The sequence below is a fragment of the Anopheles maculipalpis genome, chromosome 3RL (assembly GCF_943734695.1).
Source record: "Anopheles maculipalpis chromosome 3RL, idAnoMacuDA_375_x, whole genome shotgun sequence".
Taxonomy (NCBI): domain Eukaryota; kingdom Metazoa; phylum Arthropoda; class Insecta; order Diptera; family Culicidae; genus Anopheles; species Anopheles maculipalpis.
In genome coordinates this window covers 41,242,461-41,269,021 of record NC_064872.1, presented here as the reverse complement: position 1 = coordinate 41,269,021, position 26,561 = coordinate 41,242,461, and the positions used below count along the sequence as shown (strand labels likewise).

The window sequence follows — 26,561 nt, the reverse complement described above, 5'->3', positions numbered from 1 at the left end:
GAATGGTGGAACGATTTCATCGCCATTTAAAAAATTCGCTCAAAGCGTGTGACGATCCGACTCACTGGATAACACATCTGCCGATGATTCTTTTGGGTATACGGGTGGCCTTCAAGAACGACCTCAAGGGTTCTTCTGCAGAAATGGTGTACGGACAAAGCCTTCGACTTCCATCCGAAGTATTTCTACCATCGCCTCATAGTTCCCCTGATGATGCACCAGACTTCATTATTCAACTGAAGAAAGCGTTCAAATCGGTACAACCTACTCCCACCAAATCAAATAATAGCCAAAACATTTTTCTACCAAAGCTATTAGAAACGTGTAGTAAAGTTTTCGTGCGTGTTGACAAAGTGAAAACGGGGCTTCAAGCACCTTATGAAGGACCGTACGATGTCATACGACGGTGCAGAAAATTTTACGTACTCAACGTAAAAGGTAAGAACGAATCGGTGGCAATAGATCGACTCAAACCTGCATTCGGAACAGAAAGCCCAGAACCGAAGCATTATCGACCCAAAAGACACGTACACTTCAAACTGTAAATTGTCCCTTTTACGTCCGCTAAATGCGTTCGACATATTTCGCGACTTCCATATTTCATATTTCCGTCACTGGGGGGGAGTCCTGTAGTGATCCGGGCAGTTAGCCCATCTCTACCTCAACTGATAGCGGACGTAAGATCCTACTCCCATCACTATCACAAAATCAACCCCATTCCTACTCCTATCACTACCACAAACAAACCACAAATAACGTGAGGCAATATAAGGAACCAGTAACGAAGCAAACAGGACACTCGATAACCGACAGCCGACCCGGTAACACTGAACAAATTGTAAAACGCGCGAAAGATCACAAAAATAAAGTGACGTACAACCCCAAACCTCGTCAGTACTATTAAACTTTGAGAACACATGCATAAAACTACACTTGCACTCAGCTATGCATCATTTAGTTCTAACAGCTTAGGAAAATCCTTTACTTATCCACCCATCAACGCCATTAACGAGCAATACACGGTTCTATGATTTTTATGCGCTGAGTATACGTTCAAAATATCGACTAAAGTAGTTCCAACTATTCCCATCCAAGCTTTCTGCCGCTGGTAGAGCATATAGCAAAAAGTACGAAATACATCTGGCTAGCGGTTGTGCAACAAATTCAGCAGAGTAAACTCTAGTTACGACCGCAACAGGAATGGAGAAAAATCGTTTCATCGTACCGTAAAATGTACCAGATTGAATGTGACCATGGAAAGCTCGGGCAAATATGTTTCCGTTCGCGCACTGACCAACCAACGTTCACGACACACGAGTTGTGTACTTATCCGTCGAGTCGTGTAGTGACATTCGTCAACAGACGTAGCAAATAGTGATGTTGCGACTAGTCTGAGTATGTTTTCGCTTGCCGGATGTTTAACGGTGAGGCGAAAAATTGTATTCTAAGGGGAAATAGGGTACGGTAAGTGAGTCGCGGTGTGCTAAAGCTGACCCCAAAGCTGCGCCTTTTCCAGGATAATAGGTTTTTCTACCGAGTGCCGGCACATGCACGAAACGAAATTGCCGGTGAAGGCTGCATACAGACACGGAACATACAACACACGGAAGGGTGAAAGAAAAGAGATAAAACTAGCAAAACAAATGAGTAAATAGCAAACATCCATTCCGCTAATCCGTTAGCATTGCCTAAATGTTCGGTTTCGCTCGTGCAACGCTAGGGCACCATTCGAAGCGAGCATTTGATTGTAGGTGAAGGCCTCAGCTTGGCGGTAGCAACAAAAACTACAACGTGTAGATCACAATAGCGTTGTTTCCGGAGCTAAAGCTGATACTCCGTAACGTTTCGTTTGGTTTGCTATACACCGATGGAGGCGCCTGGTGCGTATGACGTTAGCTGCCTATAACAGTCTGGTAAGATGTACAGTGCTACCAATACAACCAAAAAACGAACATCAGCCAACCGATTGATGCAACGTCATTCAAGAAGCATATTTCCGAAACAAATATTCAATTATGTAGCCGGAATTATTTTTTTTTCGTATTTTAGTCTCAATATTAATCGTAGAATATTGTTACACCGTACTGTAGATAGTTTAAACCATGTGGATGCTTATTTTAAAGTCGTAAAAAACGTTAAGAAAGTGATTTTTGCAATTTAAAAAAACAAGATTCACACAAATAAAGGGGACATTTACACGTTTCTTAAGTTGATCTTTAATACAATCAATAAAAATTAAATAATATAATTTATTTAGGCATAATTTTATTTCCGCTGCTGACATATTTTAAGAATTTAGCACATGAATATGATCGCAACGCAGCGAAACATTGATGATTTTATTTACTTTTATTTTCTTTTTACTCGTTCAGACAATCAACGGATATTATCACGTCGAGTTTGTATTTCGCGCTAAAGCTGCATGGACGAAGCTGCAGCGGCAGCTACGAACTATTGATGCAGCTGCATGCGAAACTTTTCCAATTCAACCCAATTCGACAGCTTGTTTGGGGTTGTTATTTTACCATGTTTACTTGCCCGTGTATTTGTTTTCCTTACCGAGTGCCGACTTTAGCCCGCCCGGACACGCTAAGACGAGCGCCTGGAAACGGGATGCGGAATGTTTACGGTGTTTCAGGAAATAAAAATCGCACACCCAAACAATTCTTTATATCACTTTTCTCGCTTTTGCACTATATTCATAACGGCTGCCTTCACTTCATCCAGCCTGCGCTGTTATGATGTTACATTACACAGGTTCGCTTCGTTCAGACACATTAGCATGACGAGGGAAGGTGTTTTGCTCTCGGTTTTTGGGAAGGGGACAGACGAAAGCACCAGTAACGGGAGCTACTCAGGAATAATACTAGGGGCTACGAGACCACCACAAGCGTATACGCACCATCCGCTTTTATTGTTATTTGTTTTTGCTCGATCTATCTATTTTATGTTATTTTTATTGCTAGCTTTTTCTGTACCTCCGTGGGTGGCGCTGCACGGTATCTTACGAGTTTCATTACTTTGTCCAACCCAGCACACCCGCTTGCAACGCATAAGTGGCTTCATTTTTGCACCCTGAAATGTGAACTCGTCACTCGCGTGTAATCGTAGACGAATCCACACCGAAATTGGCTAACGAACGGCTGCTGGCTACGGGAGCTGCTATAAAGCATTCCCCGCGCTGCATGACCATGTCAAGATTGCTGAAGTAAGAAGCAAAAACAAGCAGACAGCTAAAAATAAACGGCCGGAAAACAGTTTCTGGCGCCGATGCAATCCTTCGAATGTTGTAGAGGCGGAAGACACAGTTCTAGCACGAGGCAAGCACAGGGTTGCTCAGGATGAATGCTTACAGTAATCCGAACGCGAGTAAAAGTCTGTCCCGTTGATAATGGACCGAAACTGGATCACTATGGGCACAGCGGAAGGATCGACAAGCGGTAATGACATGGCATTTTGGCACAGATAAACAGCTGCTTCTGGTACCACGGACGACCGTTTGCTTCTTCTACGCCTTTTAATCGCGATTTCAACATTGGAGCACTTTCGACACGAGCCGGTGAGATTAGCCGGTCATCGTGCAGATTACTACCCTATTAGATGTATCTTAAATGCTCGCGGTTGCAAATGTTGATTATGATTCTTCCCATGCGCTGCACTTCATGCGGTTCTTTATCAAGTTAACTCTCGATAAAATCTTAGTTTGACCATAATTTCAGCATGCACCATGTGTGTTAAGTTGTAACAAGTCCAGCCATAAACTGTTGAACTTGCATTTTTATTTTAATCTAGTGTTCAATGCTTTCAAAACCTGTGCCAAAGTCTAACGAGAATCCTTTTTTCATTTATGCTTTTGAAAGCAGTAGCATTTTAATGGAATAAAAAAGCTTATGATTAATTAATTATAACTTTGAGACGATGACGATTGCTGTTTACTGTTGCATACTTTCGATTGTTGCTACAGTTCCTTTGTTGAAAACGATTGCAATTCTTGCATAATTGAATAATCTTGGGTTGAAAATTAAAATAAATTCTAGTTACTCATTTCAATGATCTTTTTTCTTGTCACTTCATAGTTCTGGAATTTTTTTTTTGTCACTTCATACTTCATTACCCTATGACACTGGAAGAGGCATCGTTTACGCTATCGGGTTTGTTTCTTGTTCAGCATTTGTTTTTATGATTCAAACAAACATTCCAATATTTCTTCGTTTTTAGGTTCCTCCCGTAAATCCGAAATGCGCGCCAAGAAAAAAAAGCCTCGTGTTTGCTTAATAAAATTTGTTTGCATTTCATTCCTTCCCCTATTTCCTTTCCAGTTATATTTTCGATCTACACGTATGTGAGGAAGGAGACAAAAATTTATGTCAGAAAAAACAAACAAAAGCAATTTTTTTGTACCACTTTCTACTTGTTGTTCACATTCACAGAAACTCCAAAGCAGCAAAGGAAACACATCTCATCCAATTGCGCCACCCACATGAATGAAGGCGAAAAGGGATTCACGAAATTAGCCACGCTTTGAGCTCACATCCTCAAACGGTGGTTTAAATATTTTTTTTTTATGGTACAAAGAAGTAGTGAACAAGTCTTTTCAAACCTTTTTTTTTTTCATAGTACAGTCAGTTTTCTACTCGGGCGCTGATGTTATTGCTCCCGGTTGCTCTAAAATACTTTTCTTCTCCGAATTTTGCCTTGATCTGAAGTCAGTTAAAATAAACAGTACACAAAATGAGATTTTCTGTTTTGTTTTCTTTTGCTTTGCTAGCTCTCTGCATCACTTTTCCCATTTGCCTGTCGTTTTTCTTGTTTTTTTTTTTTTTGTTTACAACATCCTACCCAACGTTGGTGGTGTGAAGAAGTTTTTGAATTTTGTTGATTGTTCTTGGAAAAAAACTCTCAGATTTGCCGATTGCGATGAAGGCTGTTAATAGTACCAAGTTCACTTGAAATTTCACAGAAACTCCCCATTGCTGGCATTGGAACAGTTAAAACGAGTTTCTTCGATTGATTTATTAGATTTTGAGATTAATAAAAAAAACGGACCAGAGAAAAGTGCGATTTGTGTACAGGGCAATTGAAAGGCATGTAACCGAAGGAATCAAATTTAAGCATCGAATTGTGTTTTCAATTATATTACTTTTTGTTGTTTACATGTGATAAGACATACTTTCATGTTCCGTTCTTTGCACGTTCGAGCAAATAGTTACTACAAAGAAAATTTATTTACAATTGAATATGACGGTCCAGTGCCGTATTGTCTACTACAAAGAAAATGTGAGTTTAATTTAAATAAAAATAACAGTTGTACTTCAAATAAGCACATAAAGCGGATAGAATAAAATCCATGTCACCCAAACTAGTTGGCTTTGGCTTCTTTGATGTCTTCCGTCTCATGGGATGACTAAGTTTTACACAATGAAACTCATTATTAATTCGAAAATCTTTTGTTCCAAGAGAATTTTCCGATAATCTTTTAAAAAAATCAACATCAAACCCCACACTCGTGTAAACGCTTTCGGCGATGACCCAAAAATAAAAAATCTGCTCTGGATTTGTTTCGATCGATTTTATATTTTTGTTTGGCTTCGACCTTGCCTCGCCTTCCAGCTTCATGATACACATTCAAGCGTAAGCTAAATATATATATGCTTCGAGCAACAGCACCAGCCCACATCAAAACACTACCATCATCGTCATCTGCACATCATTACGCTCGACTTGGCCCCGGTAATCTATGTATCGCATCGGTCGAAAAATGTGCGGCCTGAAAGTTATGACAAAAGTTTGACCTGAAGTTATTCGCCAAAACTTTACACAATGCTATCGCTAACCGGTGGTCGGTAAGCTGCTGGGAACTGTCGGAAAATGACGATACCGATGGAGGAAATGAAACTTGAAAGTGGTTCTACGCAAGGTGAGATGGTAAAGAAAATCCATTCTTGCACATGCTTTGCCTTGAGTTTTCATTATCTGATAGGTCAACGTGAATGGGAATGAGGAAGCATTTACTCCGCAGAATTCACCTGTACATTGGGCCGCATTGTAAAATGGAAAACTTTTGTTTGGCTCGTTTCTTGCTAGGTTGTCTCTTTTCGTACTGAATTTACTGCTGGCCCATAAACCGTACCAAATTTTGTGGAGAAAGTGAGAAGGGCTGAAAGAAAGAGGAAGAGGAAAAGCGAAAGTCCCCATGGTAAGGAGTGTCTGCTCAGGTGTTGGTAATATGTTCCCGCTTTCCCAGAAACACTTGGATGTAATGGAAGTTGGAGAGAAGCTAGCAGGCTGACCGCTCAACCGGAAGTAACCAAACCGACAGCTGCCCTGAGGTGGGGACAAACTTTTTCTGTCATACCCTCTCCACCGAGAGTTTTCGCCCCAGACGTACCCGGGTCCATTGTGTTTATATTGGGACCGAATCTATCCGATTGCTGTTGGCTGAAAACTGTGGAGAGGAAACTTTTCCTTGTGTCCCGGTTTCTGGACGTGTTCTCCGACGAAAGAAGCACCCAGAAGGACATTCCAGTGAAGTATTTCCACGCGTTCCAGTTCGGGAATGAAGCTGGTACAAGGGAAAAGTTTGCGATATTTTACCAGCACGCCGCACAACAATGCGGACGGTATGGTCGATTCGATGCGAAAACACTCCACCACAAGAACAGTTCGGGTGATGCAAGCCGGCCAGCTTGAAGCGAAACATAATTCGATGTCATCAGCATTACACGTAAATTACCGAACAAATATTAGCTTTTCGAGTTTCGATAGCAAGTGTCGACGGTGTTGCGAGGGAAGCAAGCACTGCTTGGTGATAATGTTGTTGGTATCGGTAATAGTTCAAACACAGCCGTTCTGCTCTGGGTTTAGATAGTATCACCTGCTAATGTGTGGTAACACCAAGACCAGCGCTTTCAGTTGGAGAAGTTGATTAAGCGTTGTGCTGAAAATCGTTAACTTTGCGTTTTTTTTAATCATTGAGTGGTTTTGTAATACAGACCACGGAATTGGCATTGACTAGTTCAGGTGAATGAAACCGTCGCAAGTGCAACTTAAGATTTTGAGTCAATAAATTATGCTGATAACTCTATCTTCCTTTAGAAATGACAGTTCCGTTCATATTGTTCGAATGACTTTGCTGGAAAAGTCATTCGGTGAGATGTTGATTTGTTCTTAAAATTGTTGTGTTGATTTAAAATTGTTAAAAATTTCGAACAACCAAAAAACACGTGTTTAAGTAAAGCAAGTTTTTTGTATTATACGGGTCGATGCAGACCAATAAAATAAAATTCTTCATTTAATAACTAAATATAGATAATTATTAGCAATCAAAAATTGGAATTTTTCAAGCTTTTTTATAAAAAATATTCTGGTCCCCAAGACAATATAACATTATTTAATTTAATGCATTATTCAAAACAATTTAAATTATTGATTTATAAATAAATAACTCTGGATCCCAGGAACAAAAAATTTATTACCTAGGCCGAGCTTTAAAATTATCGAGGATTTTAATTCATGCGAATAAAATTATTTTCTATACTATTTTTAAAATGATATATTTTGGAAAACATCAATTATAACATCAGTGTCATGTAGCAAAGAAACACATATAAATTATTTGATTGCACCGGTATCCACACTTTTTTTAAACATCAAACATAAACTACAAGAATAAAATGTGCTTCACTAAAATCGTTTCAGCTGAGTATGGGCAGCAGTGGAACGGAAAACGAGATACTTCTTTACTATCGTATTCGTTGGCATCGGTTCGTGAAGCGAGTGAAATGCAATTTACTCCACTTATCCTAAGTCCTTCAGGCAATCCAGCGTCAACGTCGGAACAGTCAAGGTGCCAGCATCCGTTGGAAGAACGTGCACACTACCCGTCAGACGCCGAGGGATTTGAGATTATCATTAGCATCTTTTTCGGTCCAAAGGGCACCACTACTCATAGGGGCACAGACAGCAGATGAGGAGGTGGAGAGGTTCGTGAAGGAGGATGAGGTAACCCCCGGTGGCCAACTGGTTCGCAACTGGTAGATTACCGATAGGCAGATGTGGCTGTTGGAAGCATCGGGCGTAGTGCGATTTTCCGGACTAGGTAGTTCTGTGTGTCAGCTCGTGTAACAAGTTCGTCCATGTCATAAGCATACGGGCGAGATTATTGGGTTAATTTGGCAATCCTGTGGGAACTTCATCAGCCAGTACTATCTACTGCTTGCTCGACAAGTCTTGGACGGTTTTGGCTTGAGTAGCTAATTTCAAAGTATGGAAACCTCATCCTCCTCACTCACAGTACGGACGACAGCAAGCTTCCTAGGATGACTGGAGACCCTAGCGTATGCCTCCAGCAGCCACAAGCAAACTTTTAACCAACTGAGCGCTTACAGTATGAGCGTGAAAAGGGGTTTCGTAACCAGGGAAAAGCTAATCCACTTATTGAAAAACTAGCACGATTCTGTTACATATTAAAGACGATCAAACGTGACACTTTTGCGATCGAAACTTTTACCACTTGAGCAGCGTGTTGGTGAACGCGAGAAGTAGAGTGGGAAAGATAAATTGAAGAGGGTTGCCCGAATGGGTCAATTTAAAAGTTAGGAAAGAGCAACCGAGGCTAGAGGCAGCTACGCATCACTTAGTTCGTTGTTTTAAATAATGGAATATGGCAGATTGTATTGAAACTGAACCACCATGCAATACCATCATGATGTTGGCTGTTCATGAAGGTAGATAAAGCATAGTTATTTTTGAAGGAAAGATTTTGTTTTTAAGCTTTACAAAAAAAGAAGAAAATGTCATCAACAAGTCATATGAGCTTTGGAAGTAGGCGCTTAACACAAGTACGGTGATGCGGTGGCTAGTAGTGACGCTGTTCTTCACACGGCAAAACTGTCCGGACCGTCTCGAATCACCCAAAAACAGATATTCAATACTTCTAAAGGATGCATCAGATATGATCATTTTATACGTTTTTTCTAAATTTCTGCTTTAAGGAAGATTTTTGACAGATTTTATACCGGAACTTATTTTTTAAATTTATTTATTTGAAGCATGACGGCTTGCGCCGTATTGTCAGCACCGCATGTCGTATATAAACTAGATTAACGGGGCATTTTCTCCTTGTTTTTATATGGGAACCGTAGGAAACCTTCTTTTGAGCAGTGGTCAAGAGGGTTCTTTAGAGGGTTTTTGCCAGTACAAACATGTACAGTAAATAGAGATTTCTGAATGATATTACTGCTTTTCGATCAATTTCTAATTCTTTATGCACTTTTCACTCCTTTGAGTACATAACTCGCCACCAAGTATTTAGAATAACAATGTGTGCTATTATATATTTCAGTTATAAACAACAAAAGCCACAAAAAGGGGAAGTAAATAATTTTCTATTATCCCACATCCATGCGAGGTTTTTAGGTAACAGTTTTTGGTTCGGTAATATATTTTACCATTAACCGTGCTCTGGTGGTATTATGGAAATACTATCCAGGAAAGAAAAACGGCCGATCATTAAAGCGGACCGTCGTTGCTGTCGTTGGTGGAAACGCAAGCGAGTATGCTTTCCTCCGGTCTACGTATGAGCATTTTTGTTTCCAACTCCGTTAAACAGCCGTGTCCATAAAGGTTTGGGATCACTCGTTTACGCAACGTGAAACTAAGGTCCGGAAGAAGCTTAAAGGTAATTGGGTAATTGGATTCCTGGGGGAATTTGTTTTACTTAGTCCAATGTACTTATATTAATATTAACTGTACTAGTGTGCTACACTAACACCAACAGTTGCACAATAAAGCGACATAATCCTTAGAAGCTATCTTACGTATTCTTCATTAGACCCTTTTTGAAGCCGGATCCAATTTGAAACTTTGATTCTTTGCCAAACCTGACAACCTCAAACTGTTTCATTCACTAATTTCATTCAGCAAACTACTTTGTCCTGGCCACCATTGGAACGGCTTTAAGTTTACCGTTAAGCAAACATCACCTCAACACCTTCACGCAAGAATCCCTTACCGTTTTAGCCGTAATTTATGACACGATAAATATCAATTTAGTGACCCTTCCCGGTGTGCAAACAGGATATCGCATTACTTTCCATTTCCGCTCCGAGCAGCGTACATTGCTGTGACTCTGTTAGTGAATGACTTGGGTTAGAAAAATGGTGGCTTACTCGCCTTCCCCTCCTTTCTCTCCGCTTGTAGCTGTGGTCGTAGTTGAAATTTATACATCAACCTGTCAAAACAGGTTGTCGTCTACAGGCGAGACGGTTTAAGAAAGTAGTAACGATACATTCCGTATGGTTGATATGTTTGGTGATTTGTTGACGATAAACGTGTTAAAATAAGCATGCAGTAATATGTTTAGCTTTAAACAGTGTAAATAGAATTAAAGTCCAGAAATAAAGCTGAATCTCAATCATTTATCTCATATCAAAAGCAAAAGTACCACAGTGAAATTAACATTTAGCTTCGACATATCTTAAGCGAGTTACCATTAAAATTAAGATTTGCCTCTTTTTAAACCCGAAAAAACATCTTAAGGTGCTCCCTGTTCTGATGAACCAAGCGTACGAACACTTTAAAGCCACCCCCAGCGGAACCCTTCAGATCGTAAAATTATAACTGTTTTTACGATGCAGCAAGCAATACTAATGATTGCTACGCTGGTGCTTCCGAGTGTCCGTTTCATTCTTCTCTGTTCTAAAAAGGTGCTCAAGCATAACTCCCGTGGCTTGATGTTCGGGATTCATTCTAGGAGTAGCTTTTCGCACATACCCATAACTCAGTGTCGCAGCGTAATGAATACAACTTCAAACAACCATCAGCGCGTTTACGATGTCATAAACTTAGTGTCACAACGCCCGACACTCCAAGACTGTGTGTTCCTTCCGCAGCTGACCAGCTGAAAGATTTTCTTCCATTTTTTACTCTCTTATCCCATCCAAGTGAGTCACAATTTGGTCCAAGACACTTCCGTCGATTTATCCCCCGTCGGTAGTTTTGGAAAGTTGTTTGTCTCCTTCAAAAGTTGCACTCGGGAGCTGGCTGTCTAGAACAATGGTACGCGCGCGAAGGAGTGCAAGCGTAAACGTGTTTTACGGCGAAGAGTTTTCCACTTCCCAACCGTGCCCAACACCGGGAGCAATTTAATTTGAAAGTTTTGACATCGATGTGCTGCTCGTCAGGCGACGTCCAATCGACAACGCATCAACTCAACCTGTCGGCTTTCCACCTTCTGCATGACTGACAACAACAAGAAAAAACAAAAATGGTAAAAGTTTTTTTCGGTTGCGTAATTTTGTTTTTCACACATGCAAATCATTCCAGCAGCGAAAACCTGCCGATGCCAATGTGACGTATTTCACGTGTATTTTTAGACAGATAGAAACTACCACTTACTTGTGGTTGCTTTTGAAGCACTGAGGGAGATAATGAATGGACGAGAGAGGCAAAACCATGGTTTAACAGAAATAAGTGTAACAAAATAAAGAACGTTCCAAAGCAGGTTCCAAAGCTAAGTTACTGTATGCATAATTTAGATAGCAAACAATTTGCATGAAAGAAACGATTCCACGATTGAAAACTAGTTGGTAAATGTTAAAAACTTCCCATCCTTAGGGAAGTGTAACATGTAACATAATCTAAGCATTGAATCAATTAATTTGGGAATGCCTGGTGAAGTTTTTTTTTTTTTTTTGTTACGCAGTGTTGACCATATGGAAAAGAAATTTAAAAAAATAAATCGTTTTCTTCACATTTTTGTTCAATAGTTTGAACAACGTTAAACGAATAACGTTTAATTAAGAGGCATGTGACTTTAAGTCCAATAAAGCATGTAAATTACATTAAATTAATTTACGAAAGCTTTCAGGACAATAGAATATTACTACAGTTAGTGCTTTTGCATAAGATTAAAAAATACGAAAACGAAAAAAATAGGAAAATGTACCATGAACTGTCTTTTACTTCTTGTCTTAACCTAGTTTATGCCAGTCATCTAATGGCTTGTTAAATTTATTGCTATCTGGCAGTTGAATAATCAGTCGATACTACGGAATAACGCTTCGGATAGGAAAGAAACCACGGTCCTACCTTGTGAAGGTTGTATCTGCCACCTAACCACCCCGTACTATGAACAGTATATCTGTTCTGTTATTAAAACAGAATTTGTAAAGGGATTAAAAATTCATGAGTTATGATAAATCAAGCATGCAACAATGCTATCAAATGAGTTTTCTTGCAGAGCGTGACGTGAGGGTACGTGACATTAGGGTGATGCCCATACCTTACTACCATTCAAGAAGCTCTTGGAGAGTCTAGGACGGTGCAGGGACATACAAGAAGCTGCCAGCCGGATCACCAGTGTACTGCAACAACTCTGGTGCGAGGACGAGGCTGCATTTAACGCGAGGACTGATCCTGCCTCACTAATCCTGCGCGGCAGTAGAGCAGGCGGCAGATGAAAGAGCACGGCGGGAGGAGGAAAGCCGCGTGGAGAGAAATCGTTCCAGAAGGAATCGACGCGCACGTGACAGGGCGAACGGAAGGGCTCGTCCGACAACCCACGTTGGGGCAGCTTCAGCCGCTCGCGATTAGCAGATCCTGCAGGCAGCGGTCGAAATAGAGCGTGCTGGAATGGCCCCGCCTCCCATACCCTCACGCGACACTACGGTTCAGGCATGAACGGCGGTTGTATATGCAAAGAGTATGGCGAGGCAGAGTTCGGGAGGGAACACTACCACCAGTTCCTCCAGGAAGAAGTCGTCACAGACTTCTTCCGTACTAAGTCCCCATTAGAGGGCGCCATCAGAGGGCGCCATGGGGACTTAGTACGGAGGCGGATACGTCGTCGTCTTATAGAACGTATGCGCAGGCAGGCAGCGAGAGACACCGGTCCCATTATTCACAGAACAGATCGTGAGCTACTCACCGCACCGAACCAGGCCTCAATAACAGTGGCCGCTACTTCATGCCGTTAAAAGAGGAGTGGTGCGATTGAACGGTGGATGTACGGAAGGGGAGGCAGGGGTATTGCGGATTGTGTGACAAAAATAAGGCAACAAGGTGCAATGCAAAACATCGTTTAGCTGTGGAATCAGTCCCTCCTCAGAATAATCCTTGGTTACGGAGGGTAGACTAGGAAAATTGTTGTTAAATTTTGGACATACAAGAAAAAATCTACCAATTGTTAAAAAACCTTACTATCATAATAGCTTTTGACAAGAATGGCTGCGGATTTGAATAGAACCTAGGGCAGTTTCTAAACACTTTCGTAAACCACCGCTATCGGTTAGCAGACTAACAAGCGACCGGCGTTCCGTTAAAAGAATTACAATAAAGTCGAATCGATCCTTTTTTAAAAAGCAGAAATTTATCAGCAACAAAATCACAAAAGCATATTAATTTCAGAAATATAAAGAGCCATCACTATGATCCTGCCTTCGCTGTGAACAAAAAGTTTAAGTCATAAACTATCAAACACATCGACTTCGACTCACTAAACACCGCATTACCCTAGTATGTATCTACTTGATGGAATTTGCTGACCAAAAAGGGCCTTCAGTGTATCTTCCGGTAAAACATGAATGACTTGTGAGACGCAGAAAAAACAAATAGGATCTTGGTCCCCTTTTTACACCGGAAATCCTTACCCACTGATCGGTGACAGTCGTAAATCCGATACACAATTCTAACATTCGGTTCGTCCCATCCCAGTGCTTTAGATTGGTCAGGGATTTTCCCGTACCTTTCATCAGAAATTGCTCGCCGGTTATTTGAGTTCATTTCAGTTCCGCACCCTTTGGCACTGTAAAGGTGTTAGTGACCTGCAAACTGATCTTTTTTTTTTTAGTACACTTCACCACGTATTATTATATCGATTTCTAAGACCTTCGTCCAGTTGTGCTACGCTTCCGGCAAAGTTCTCTCTGCGGTGGTGGATATTCATTTCCAACTTTCGCTTTTATTTTCGTCCATACACGTCTTCTGCCCCAAGACTGCAGTTGCGGAAAACCGCAAAATAAACAAATAAATTACAGTTCTTTATTGGAGGATTACAGACAGAGCGAACCTTCCGATGGCTTCAGGTCCAGATCTTTCGGGTAGCCCAGTGGGTTCAAGCGTTTTTCTTTTTTATCCGCAAAGGTGTACCGAGCGAAGGTTCCGTCTCGATTAATGGTCTTTGTACAACGATTTTCTCAATCGTTTTCCTTTGCGAGCTGGATGCTTCGTAGTGAAAGCGCATTCCCAGCGGCGTTGACGAGAATACAGTTCAATTGAAAACGAGCAACGCAAGTTCGTTAAAATTCAATCTACTTCGACCGACCCTCAAGGGCAGTAATAGAAACACCAACGGAACATTACAGAAAAAAGGTGTTACAAAAAGGGAGATAGAATGAGTGTTTTTCCATCCCGCGGAAAGACTCTCGACTTTGCAGATTACGCAGCTGGCGCCACCGACATGCCTCGAGCCTTTTGCTGTGGGATTGCTTAGGTTGCTGGTACGGAGAAGGTGGCATGGGACGAGGGTCTAATCAAAATTTCAACAACCAACACTAAATTTTACCAACCACTGTTTTCATCGATTGAAGTGGCAGAGAGGATCGGGGCAAATGGAAGTCAAAGTACGGCCAGCAAAAAAAAAAAAAAGATCTCAAAATCCTTGTGGTTGGCCGATTGCCGCAAAAATAATTGGGTAAACAGATTATTGTGATTGGAATCGATTTGATCGCTACGTTTTTAGGATCCAAGACGTTTATACTACACGAAAGACCTCAGCTATAGAAAAAGCCACGGTAGCCAATAGTATTCTTTGCAACCGCACCCGCAATTTTATGTGTAAAGAAAATTGAATTCCAATTGATAGTTTTGAGGTGGAAATTAGGTGCTTGAGAGGCATTTAATTTTCTTTACCATACCTTTCGCAGCTTGCTGCATGGAAAGGTTTATCGATGGTATTAGACTTGACAGCCAATTTTCGGAAGTTACGGTTAACGGAAACCCCATCAAAAACGTCCAAGAAACCATTCGTTCATTGGTAAAGGCGAAAAGGATTGCAAGGACATGTCTTTCATTGGCTTAGCGTGGAAAAGGGATGCTTCATTTAAATATTTAAACTGAATAATATTTAATGAAGGTGCGTAAATCTCACATCGATTATATGCGGCACGTTTTCCATTACGCTGCGAATGGCAACGATGAGCTAAGGGGAGCTAACATTTTCCGCACCACATTCTTGGCAAACTTCACAACCTATCCTAAATACTCGTCAAATATTCTTGGGCACGTTCCTCGCACCAAAATTGCTGTAGAACGCATCGTTCTTCTAAGATAAATTCTCTACCCTGTTGACACAATCGACTTCTGGTACTTCGGGTTAAGGTGTCTACTAGCGACGAAATTTGGCTGAACATTGAGTACCAATCGTGATTGTAACGCATGTTGAACCGCAGCTTTATTTATTTTGTTTTAATACGATAAGAATGGTTTGAATCGAAATGTTTTCTCTCCGCCTACATTAAAACTGTATTTAAATTGGTGTACTCCATTCCGGCACATAAGTTTTAGAGATTTTGCAATTGTAAATGGCTCATGGTCAGAGCTACGGTTAGCACAATTCAAATTTAAATAAGTGTCACGGTCCAAAACGCACATCTTCGGTTTGTTGCAGAAGTTTCCAAACTTTATTCCTCTTTCACAATCGCAAATATAATCGCGAATGAGAATCCTGAGAGAGAGCTAGAAATTAACTTAAAAATGGGTCCGAACTTGTGTCGAAAACTCCAGTTTCGACACAAAAGTCACAGCTCTCTGAACGCTTGGACGTCTACCACCACTTTTGGAAGCTTGCGTTCGGGCCAACAGTAATGGCTCCAAGATTCCACTACCGACACCCGCTGCTCAGCACTCCATTAGCCCCTTTTCCGACATTGAGATCGCCAATGCTGATGCCCGGGGTAACAATATCCAGGACCTTTGCGTTGCAATCATTTGCCACTGGTATGGAGGATTTCAATCTACCATACAAATTTATGATCATTGCACGATCCCTCCGCTCATGACCCTCGTGCAAGAATCCTGTTGATCAATCTGGTCAGTCCATTTCCAACTGGGAAGAAGGTTCACAATCTCCTCCCAGATTAATGATCGTTCCGTGATCCCTCCTTTCGGTATCCTTGTGCAAGGATCTCGCAGATCATCACGGTCAGGTATGATACTGGTGCAGGAAACGAGGCAGAATTTCCTCCAGATTCACGACTCACGCTCTGTCCCTTTTCGCTTGATAAATTGATTCCTGGCTAGTCAACTCACCATCAAGCATTCGGAAACCTGTGTTCTCGCTTAAAGCACTGGCAGCGGACTACACCAGTAGTGCCGACACAAAAGCCACAGTACACTTCATGGACGCTTGAACGTACACTACCTCTTTTGGAAGCTTACGTCCGGGCCGTAATGGCTCCAAGATTCCACTAACGAAACCCGAAGCACAATAATAAGTTTTTATTATAAGCCCATTCCAATGCAAAGTGGAACCAAACGCTACGCTCCCAAAGGTCAGACATTGTTGTGAGGCATTTCTACCTCGCATGTTTTTTTTATTGCAGTCATTGTTAGTTCATCAACTCTGCGTCCCTTTCTCGTTGGTGTGAAAGTTTCGGAATGCAATTCTTTCGATTCATCGCTCCCATTAAACGATCAGCACAGAGCGAAAATGTGTTTCCGTTTGTTCCTGCACGGATGATTGACGAAAATAGCGGCCCAACTGTTTCTACGCGAGACGGACCGTTTTGAGAAATTTGTTCTGAATTTCTTACTCTCGTTCGTCCACTCCACTAGAGCACATTATGTTGGTGTCATCAATCAAAAACTCCAACCTCCAAGGAAAGAGGAAAAAAAAAACACAAAAATCCCATACCAATGTTGTACATTGAGCCATGATGCCATGATGAGAAATGAACAACGGATAGCACAGTCCGTGGAAGCATCAAGCAAACCGAAAACTGCCAAAGCGCGTTCTCTTGTTTCCGAAGCTTTGGCGAAGTTTAGACCATACAATTGAACCACCCGGATCGGTTCCATCTCCCTTAAGCTCATTTCTCTCTTTGCTGTTAACGTACGTTCCTTCTTAATTCCGAAAAGAAAGAACTAGACCGCAAAATTCAGCTGTAGCAACATCGATAACTAACACACACAAAAAAATCCAAATGCTGATGTCCTACCATGCGCTAACGCTGGTAACGGTGCTGGTGACCTCGAGATGATGATGTTTGTAAAATTGGGTCCCCGAGAATGAAGGATTGCTTGGTCATGGTCCCGGAGATTTGCCGAACTTTGGACCCGGATGAAGTTTGCATTATGTTGTCGCTGGGCGGCCGTTTCGCTGAGCGTTTGAGCGTGTTTTTCTTAGCAGTTCGCCAGACCGCTTTCATTTTTGGCCGGTCCGACTCGCTGGCGCAATGCAGTGGATTTTCCGATGGAAATTCAATCAAAACTTTTCCACCCATTCAGCACGTCCCCGGTTGCCGAGAGTTGTGGCGACTTTTCCCATCATTCTTCACCCAGGTTCGCTGATGGTCTGCCAAATCCCAGCGCTACTCGTACGGAAGTAATTATTATTAATGAATGGTTTTTTCTTGTGTGACACTTTTTTCCAGGCGCTCATCTGTTTGGCGAGTTTCTACGCTCCTTTCACTGCTGCCATTGAATATAAATTGATTGTTTATTTAGGGGATACCGTTGTCAGCCATCATCTGATCGAAAACCGATCGTTAAATAAACAATATTTAAAGCTCAATTTTTGAGAGGCTATCCCATAGCGGGCAGCAATGTGACCAAGCAAAATGTATGGTCAAAAGAGAATGTGTGGGTGGTGTAGGGGAGTTGAGAAAAGTGTAAAATGGCAGAATAAATGCTCGTTTTCAGGCGTTAAGTACGTGTATTTTGTCATTGGCTGTTAAATACCGATTTTCTGTTGATCGATTGCTGCAAATATGGTTGACGTTGATACAACTATAAATATTGGCGTGGAGAAGAAACTTCCAGCTGATAATGGTAAAATTGATGCCTGCGTGCAAGGAGCGTAACGATATCGACGCAGAAATTATGTGAATGATGAATCGAAGAGCCACATAATCGTATGCTATTGTTTCTTATATACAGTGCTTAACGGACCCTAATAACGCTCTCGCCAGTAATGCATTTGGTTAATGCTATTGTCGTATTAGTTTTGCAATGAGAATGATATGGATGGCTCAACCCAACTTTCGTATGGTCAATCTCTTTGGTATTCATTCTTATTTTTGTACACATCTATTTGAGCAAAAAATTTGGAAATATCAAATTTTTGAAAACCCATCCGGCACAATACATGTTCATCTGTTGATTATTCTCAACAACATATTGGTCTAGCTAATCCGCGGATCGGTGAAGATAGTAGCTACAACAATAGGATCAAATGCATCATCAGCAACATCACTCATCCACAACCGAGCATGCCCAGGATAAGACAAACGACGAGAGTAAATGCCTTGTGACGTTTTTATATTTTTTGTTTGTTTATAACGTGATCGTCATAGGAGGTGTTGACAATACGGCAATGTGCCGTCATACTTTAGAATAAATAAATAAAATAACTAAAATAGGACCTAATGCCTTATCCCAAACTAACCTTTCTTTAAAAATAATCAGGTATTGAATATCCAGCTGCTTAGCATACATAATTTAAGTATTTTTTTTATCGATCTGCAGAAAGCAATTAACATGTAATTAATCTTATACAAAACATACGAAATAGTCCCTTATTCGAACTATATCGCTGCAACACGATCAATCATAACTTTTTATTTTTATGCATCTGTGGTTTTATCATGCCTGCAAATAACATAAATACTGAGACACTTCCGTTGTGACATCAGATAGGAACTTTATTCAGCAGGATTCTCCAATTGCCAGTTGTATAACAAATCCTCTTGCTTTTATTAGTACATTTTGAGCAAGAAAATAAAACTCTAATCAGTTCTTGAAATGAGAATTATGTTCCACTCACCACCACCATTCGTCATCGATTCGAGTGCAATGTACATAAAATTAGTACAAATCACAGCAATCCACCATGGACCAGAAACCGGTAAAGCTCTAATTTGCGACTTCCGTTCTTAGGGACGGGGCGCGCAAAACCGTACAACAAAAACAGATACGCTATAATCGACACCATTATCACTGCTGTCCGATTTGCGGTGGCTAGAGCAATTGCATAAATCATTTCGTTTAATTAGTTGCTACTATGATTTAAAATGTTATGAAAATAAGCAACCTAATTTCGACCAGCCCATCATCTCCCCGCCCACGTGTTTCACAAACACACACACACACACACACACACACACACACACACACACACACACACACACACACACACACACACACACACAAACCAATCAACAGCCAATTTCGTTATGTTGTAGCTGCTGATTCTGCTGGTGCTGGAGCGATTCAAACGGTTCGCAGTCAAATATTTAGTGCACCCCCGAGGCTTGGAGTTTTTGCCAAGGCCAGTGCCAGCATAAATCGCATAAATTTACCTAATTGGTGCATACATGCCCGCAGCCGGTCAGACAATTCTGCAAAATCGACATTTGAATGTTTGGATGCTGTGCGGCGGAACGTACGACAAAGAGCATCAACGACGGAAGGCGTCAAATTGAGGCTCTTTTCGCTTGCAGTTAGAATATTCCTATTTTGCTCCTCGGTTATACTCTCGGTGGACATCTTTGTCGGCGACTAATTTGCATTAAATGAATTGTGCGGCATACCGGGTGTTTCTCACCATCCGGTTCTGTTGTTAATTACTTTGGACTGAAAGTTTAACGATTAACGATTAAACTACACAAGTCATTCGGGTCGACTTTATGGCGTTGACTATATGGCAATGACTTAATGATTGTTGCTCGAAACAATCAACAAAACGAAATACCGGAACTCAAGTAAGTAACATTCCCTTCACTCAAAAATACACGTATAAGAATATTTTTTTAAATGAAACCAGAAATATTTATTGGTGTGCTAAGGCAGCAATCTTTTCTTTAAGCTTTTAATCCGTTGCCCCTTCCCACAATCGAAAATATAAACACAACCATCTAATTGTTTCTGTTTTGCTATCTCAGAATTATTTTTGATGCACATTCTATTGATCTCCAAAGCACATGAAACGATGTCACCAGAATGCGTGACCTTCTTGTGAAGTCGACCGGTCCGATAACTCCCTATCGGTCAAGCAAGTCATATCGGCTCTTGGTTCGTATGGTGTGTATACATATGTATGAAGCATCCATCTTGCATTCGTGCGAGTGAAGCAGTCACGTTGTTGCTTGCTTTACCCTCTAAGGCAAAGGATGTTTTGCTAACATGAGCACATAACCCGAGAACCGATTGCAGGAAGGAAATGGACCGTTTGGTACGTCCTCTACCAAGTCCTGAGGCACTGCGTAAAGAGTTGGTGCACAAATATCAGCGCCATCTTTGGTTGCGGTTCGCTTATAAACTGCCCTGTCCTCAGAAGCGATGCACCACTTCGGAAAGGCCACTCGGAGCACTCAACCCGTAACAGTCAATTGCCTATGGGCTTGATCGATTTCCTGTACACTATCCGCTGTATCTGCTACCATACGAGCAAGTTAGTTCGAGGTGGGTCAATAAAATACCCAGAAGCTAAATCAATAAAATGCTAAACGTCATCAACAGCCCTCACTAGGTTGTGGAAGGTGATGGTACAGATGAAAATTGTCGAGTCATACATTGAATGATATTTTGTTTGTAAACTTGGGGAAATGGTATCACAGAAGGGAAAATTTATGCTTTAAAACTTTCTACGGCGCTGTATTTTATTCAGACTTGGCAATGCAAAGAACAGCGACGATCTTTTTTTATTTCATTACTTTTGGAGTGTAAATATACACTCTAATCAATAGAAAAATACCACCATATAGGTTTACGGTTGATGTTCTTTTGACAGTAGATTGCAGAGGACAACAATCTTTTTTAGTCCAAAACCTGTTAAGTCTTTCACAATATGTTTATTCCAGCGCTGGATAGTTAGTATTAGGAGAGCATGGGAGGAGTGAGTGTTGAGAGTTAGATCAAATTAAATTTACAATCTGCTTTTGAATTATCAAACATGACAAGTGCACCTAACAGGTTGACACATAGATGGCGCCGCTAGTATTAAATGCATATTATTTTTATATAGCACCAACCTTCAAATGGTTCGTGTCCAAATGTGACGTCTGTATGTCAATTAGTTTGTGAGACAGAGCGTCTTTTGTCAAGCAACTTTTGGTTGCTTGACGAACGAAAAAAGAACGAAGAAGAAAAAAGTGTTGTTCCACCAAGACAACGCAGCGTGCCACAAGTCATTGAGAACGATGGCAAAAATTCATGAATTGGGCTTCGAATTGCTTCCCCACCTACCGTATTCTCCAGATCTGGCCCCCATCGACTTTTTCTTGTTCTCAGACCTCAAAAGGATGCTCGCAGGGAAAAAATTTGGCTGCAATGAAACGGTGGTCGCCGAAACTGAGGCCTATTTTGAGGCAAAACCGAAGGAGTACTACCAAAATGGTATCAAAAAATTGGAAGGTCGTTATAATCGTTGTATCGCTCTTGAAGGGAACTATGTTGAATAATAAAAACGAATTTTGACAAAAAAATGTGTTTTTCTTTGTTAGACCGGGGACTTATCAGCCAACCTGTTAGACTATTAACTTTGCAACACACCGAATAAATGCTTAAACAAAGAGAATAGATATTTCAATATTCCGCATTAATCACAGAACAGCATAACTGCTTTGAATAAATCATGTAAAAATCATAAATAAACATTAATTTAAATATGCATACTTTACATAGTTGTTATTCTTCTTATACACAAAATATAATTAATGTAGAACTAGTATGACGAATTATAGTATTACAACTTTATTCACACAATTTAAAGTAATCCAGCAAGATCCCAATGTGCCAGCAACGCTTTAAAGTGTACCCAAACTAAGATCCTTCAACTAAAGATACACGTTCGATGAGAACCATTCCCTTGGCTAGTGTCAGTTTTCTGGAGACGTCACGTTCCAGATTAGAAAACAATTGTTTTCATAGTTTCACGTTACGGTTGACGGCACGTTAGCACCCTTTTCATCGAGAGCGTTCCTTGTTTTTCTTGCTCCGCTTTCTCATTCAAACACAATCACTTTCATCATTTTCTTTGCTTTCTGTTTCATTCTAGCATAAGATGTCAGCAAAAAAAACAGCTAAAGGATGGTGCAAAATTGCAAAACGACAAAAAATTGCTTGGCCCGATGGGGAGCATTCTTTGGAATACATTTTAACTCCCTCAATGTGAATGCTTGCAACAACATTGTCTTTGTAACATCTGCATCCGATGCGGGAGCCCAGGAGAACAGGAGCTAAAACACATATACACTTCACATACATCGATAGCAAATAGTATTTCGTAGACAAGCAAAACGAGCTATTGAACCGACGTAGAACGTGTCAAAGAGTGTTCACCGCCTGAGAAGCCCTGCACAACTGAAAACTGATCGTTTTCCAGCCATTATGAGTCGATTTAAGAAAATGCACACTGAATAGTAATGATTTTTCTTTCAATATGCATCCTCACGTTAGGGCACGCTTCTCGTGCTATGTACAGTAGTCGATATTCGCATGCTGAAAGAATGGATTTTAAGTACACTTAAGGCTGAAGAGCTTTTTGACACCCGAAGAACCCGTACGTCGTACCGCGTGTATGGGGGCAAGTTTTATTTCCCTGCTTTCAGTTCGAGTTGGGGTGTTTCAGGAATTCTACAGAAAGTGCAGTACTATCTGCACGCCCATGAAGACCGTCGTAAAGAAGCCGGTTGCCCAGGCCATTCCCCGGAACTTGTGCACCGGAACGAGCACATGGAATACCGTGTGGATGATGCGAGCAGCCGCTACCAAACGGAACAGGTTGACGGCGACGGTTACGCTCGGGTTGGTGAACATGTACAGGAAGCTGATGATGAAGTATGGCAAAATATTTTCCATATCATTCCGGTGGGCACTGAAAGAATTCGAAAGCAAAAAATCAAATATATGAGGGGACGCAAACATGTGCTCGATATGCATTTGCAACTGCCGTTGGCCACAAAACAGCAATGAAACCACGCAGAAATGGGGCAACGGAAATGTGTTGCATTTGGATTGTAGCTTATGGTGAACTGGACGGATTGCAAGATGTAAAAAATCCCAACACTCCCAGCTGCAATCTGACATCGCAACTGTATTCCATCCGGACCGTCGGCACTGGGCAGTAAGTCAACTTCGTGTACATAGCATAACTTCACCAGACAAAGTTACATACCGTCGAACACGTTCCACATCCGGATCGTCGTACGCAACTTTGCCCCCCGGCATAACGTCTTCCGGGTTCGAAACAACCTGAAACGACCAGTCGACCAGACGGTGAGAAACACAAATCGGGGATTAACGCTCTGTACCGCTCGTACCCATACTCGGAAAGAGCGATTCAGAGTTTCGGTTTTGTTTTTCTCAGTTTTCTGTGTTTCGGTCTTTCGGTTACCTTTTTTGAACCACGCCGTAGCCCGGTCAGAACCGACATGAGCAGCATCTTAAGCCCGAGTACGGCAGCCCAAAAGGCATAGGCTTGAAAAACGGCCGGTTCGACCTGTCCGAGCGCTAGCGACATGATGATACCGGTTTCAATAGGAGCGGTGCAAGCAATTCGAACCAAAAGAACAGACCTCTCCGTTAGCTAATACTTATCGCACGAAAGGTGAAATAATACTGAAAGTCCGAGAGGCACGGTTTCAAGAAGGCTCAAGTTCTGCTTATCAGGGTGTAGTGTTATCAGGAGAGCGTAGTGCCTAGCGGTGACTGGCAGATAACAGCTGCCCAGACAAGTGAGCAATGCACAGGTGAGGCAATAAATGTAGGCGCATATGTTGCCCAGGGACATTTATCGTGATTAATGCAACTGTGTTTGAAGGATATTAATAAGAATAAGTGTACATTATAAGAAAGAGTACATTATGGGCATAGTTCTCAGAATCGAAAGATTTCATCAACATTGCTATGACGTGAAACATATTATCAGCTCTACGCCTACGCTCATTTCATTCTCTAGTAAACTGTATTGCAATGCAAAAGAATGTATCTTTATCAGTCTTTATTATTAGTATTCTTCTCTGTGATATTTATACTGTATTATGATTTTATATAACCGAGAATGCCAGGGATAAGGCAAAGAATAAGGAGAAAATACCTTATCAATATGATTATAAAATTTATTCAACACAAGCGGTGTTGACAATACGGTACTAGACCGTCATAATTAATTATAAATAAAAATAAAATAATTAAATGATTTTATATCAATGCTAGTATTATTATTGAAGTTCAAACTAGAGCCCAAAATTTTCATCATACAAGCAAATAAAAATACTGGAACATTTCAGTGGCAGGACCATACAGCAGGATCGAGTTCTGCCGTACAGACCGTCTCCACAATTAGTTACAAAAAAAAAAAAATAAAAATAAAAATAAATAAATGTCTAAAAAACAAACAAATACGACGTTCAAGCTTACACACCATTGCAAAAGCATTGGCTATTTAACGTTTCAAATTAAACAACACAGAATTAAGATTAGAAAATCATAAAGGGACGCTCTATATAATCAAAAAAAAAATTTTAAATAATTTAAAATGTATAAAAACCTTATACTGCGTATATTTTGATACTGACCGTACCCCATATACTATTAAGCTACAGGTAAAATGAAGTCAAAGATAGCAAGTAGGGGCAGGCCAACTCCTCTGAACAGTGTAGCTCTGATGAACAATTGCAATATGACTGTTTATTCGGGTTTTTCTTTAAAATTTAGTACACGCTTTATTTCACTACCACCAGCTTAAATGAACACCATGAATGCTTGTCTTATCACCTTTCATCTTAATTTTCATCATCACAGACATAAAGAAGCATTTGCTTTTACCCATGTACTACAACCATTTTCTGTAGTTACGAGTACCGCAAACACTCATTTCCTAAGTATTCATCAAAACATAACTCACACAGCTCCTCTGTTTTCGTCATCGAAAAAAAAAAACGCGAAATAGATCATGCCTTTTTTGTATGTTTTGGTCAATAAGCACACTTTCACAACCATCACCGTAAGATGACATCACAGCAACCCCACAAAAGTCAAAGTGAGACTGCAGTTCTCTAAAGTGGATAACAAACTCCATCCCTCCACTGTGTTGAAAATCTACAGCGAAACGATGAATAATCATTCTCACCCACAGCGAGCCACCGCAATGTGCAAAGCTTCACTCACTATCAACGGCATAAAACCTCATCACTATTATCGTTGCGGGGACGCGTTAAGAGTGGACTTCAGTCGTCATAAATTCGAAGCCAACAATATTCAAATTTTCTACCATCTGAAGGATGTAAAATTTGAGCAAGTGCTTTCGTTTTTTTCCTATCGTTTTGTATTTCAGCGTTTAGTTGTGGGTGACCCCCCCGCTCCCCCCGTTTGCTGGGACACCTCAAAAGACACCATGAAACGATGACCATCCAACGGATGACCCGGTTATGACGCCGCTGGCTAAGTTTTATCATCCCACCGCTCTTTAACCTCGGTCGACACGGGTCACAAAGAGAGAAGGAGAGTATCAACATAATTTATGCCATTTGTTCACTTTTGTGATCTGTGACGGTCCGCTGGGCACTAACCGTGAGCAGCTGCGGTGAGCACCTTTGGTGGTGTAAAAATATGATATCAAAATAAAAAGCACAGTGCATAAGAGATCAGCACAAAAAAGACGGCAGTTTCGTAGGAAAATATGTACAAACTTTGTCTTTTTTATCAAAGCATTAAGCAGCATTTCGTTTCCGATGGTTTCGGAAGATCTTCTACCACTGTTCGTTTGCTCCTCGGGTAACGCTTGTACCATTGCGTTGGTCGTGAGTGGGTTCGTGAGAGTTAATCCAAAACTCAAACACACCACAGTCACGTCACGAGAAGTGCATGAAAAAATAAGATACCACAGAATATTAAAATTCTGCAATTTGAAATTCAACACTATAGGCCTTCGGACAGCGGCATGCTAAGGGTGTAAAACCGGTGGATAGCCGGTTCAAAAGAAAGGAAGGGAAATGGGGAAAGCTTAAAAAATGAATAACGAAAAGATGGGACAGTGGCAGCACTGCGTCCGAAAGTGAGATGGAATGAAGCGAATTATGTGTACTGCACGGTATAGAAGACAAAAACACGCAATGGTCCGAGGCCAGCCGATTGGGACGGTGTGAAAAGTTATTATCACCAGCTTGTACCAGATTGCAGGCGGCGGGTTTGCATTGGCCTTGTTCGAGGTTCGTGGCGTTCAGACGAAAATGTACCACAATGGGAGTTAACGTGGTGAAGTCGGTCCGTTCCGAAAAGCGAAAACCAAACCCGACACAAATCCTACGGGAAGGAGAGGAAAACGCTGGACGATGGTTGAGGCT

General features: G+C 41.1%; 3 protein-coding genes across 3 annotated transcripts in view; all 3 read right to left on the bottom strand.

Moving 5' to 3' along the window:
• Positions 1–26,561, bottom strand: part of LOC126565725 (guanine nucleotide-binding protein subunit gamma-e) — a 377,807-nt gene that overhangs the window by 267,506 nt on the left and 83,740 nt on the right. The window lies entirely within an intron of this gene.
• Positions 1–26,561, bottom strand: part of LOC126565008 (uncharacterized) — a 68,228-nt gene that overhangs the window by 31,433 nt on the left and 10,234 nt on the right. The window lies entirely within an intron of this gene.
• Positions 22,749–23,763, bottom strand: LOC126565570 (microsomal glutathione S-transferase 1-like). Its single transcript, XM_050222761.1, has 3 exons — positions 23,612–23,763; positions 23,393–23,469; positions 22,749–23,092 (listed from the first exon to the last, which is right to left on the bottom strand). Exons 1-3 carry the CDS (start codon positions 23,735–23,737, stop codon positions 22,852–22,854), a joined length of 444 nt encoding a protein of 147 aa, XP_050078718.1. The 5' UTR covers positions 23,738–23,763; the 3' UTR covers positions 22,749–22,851.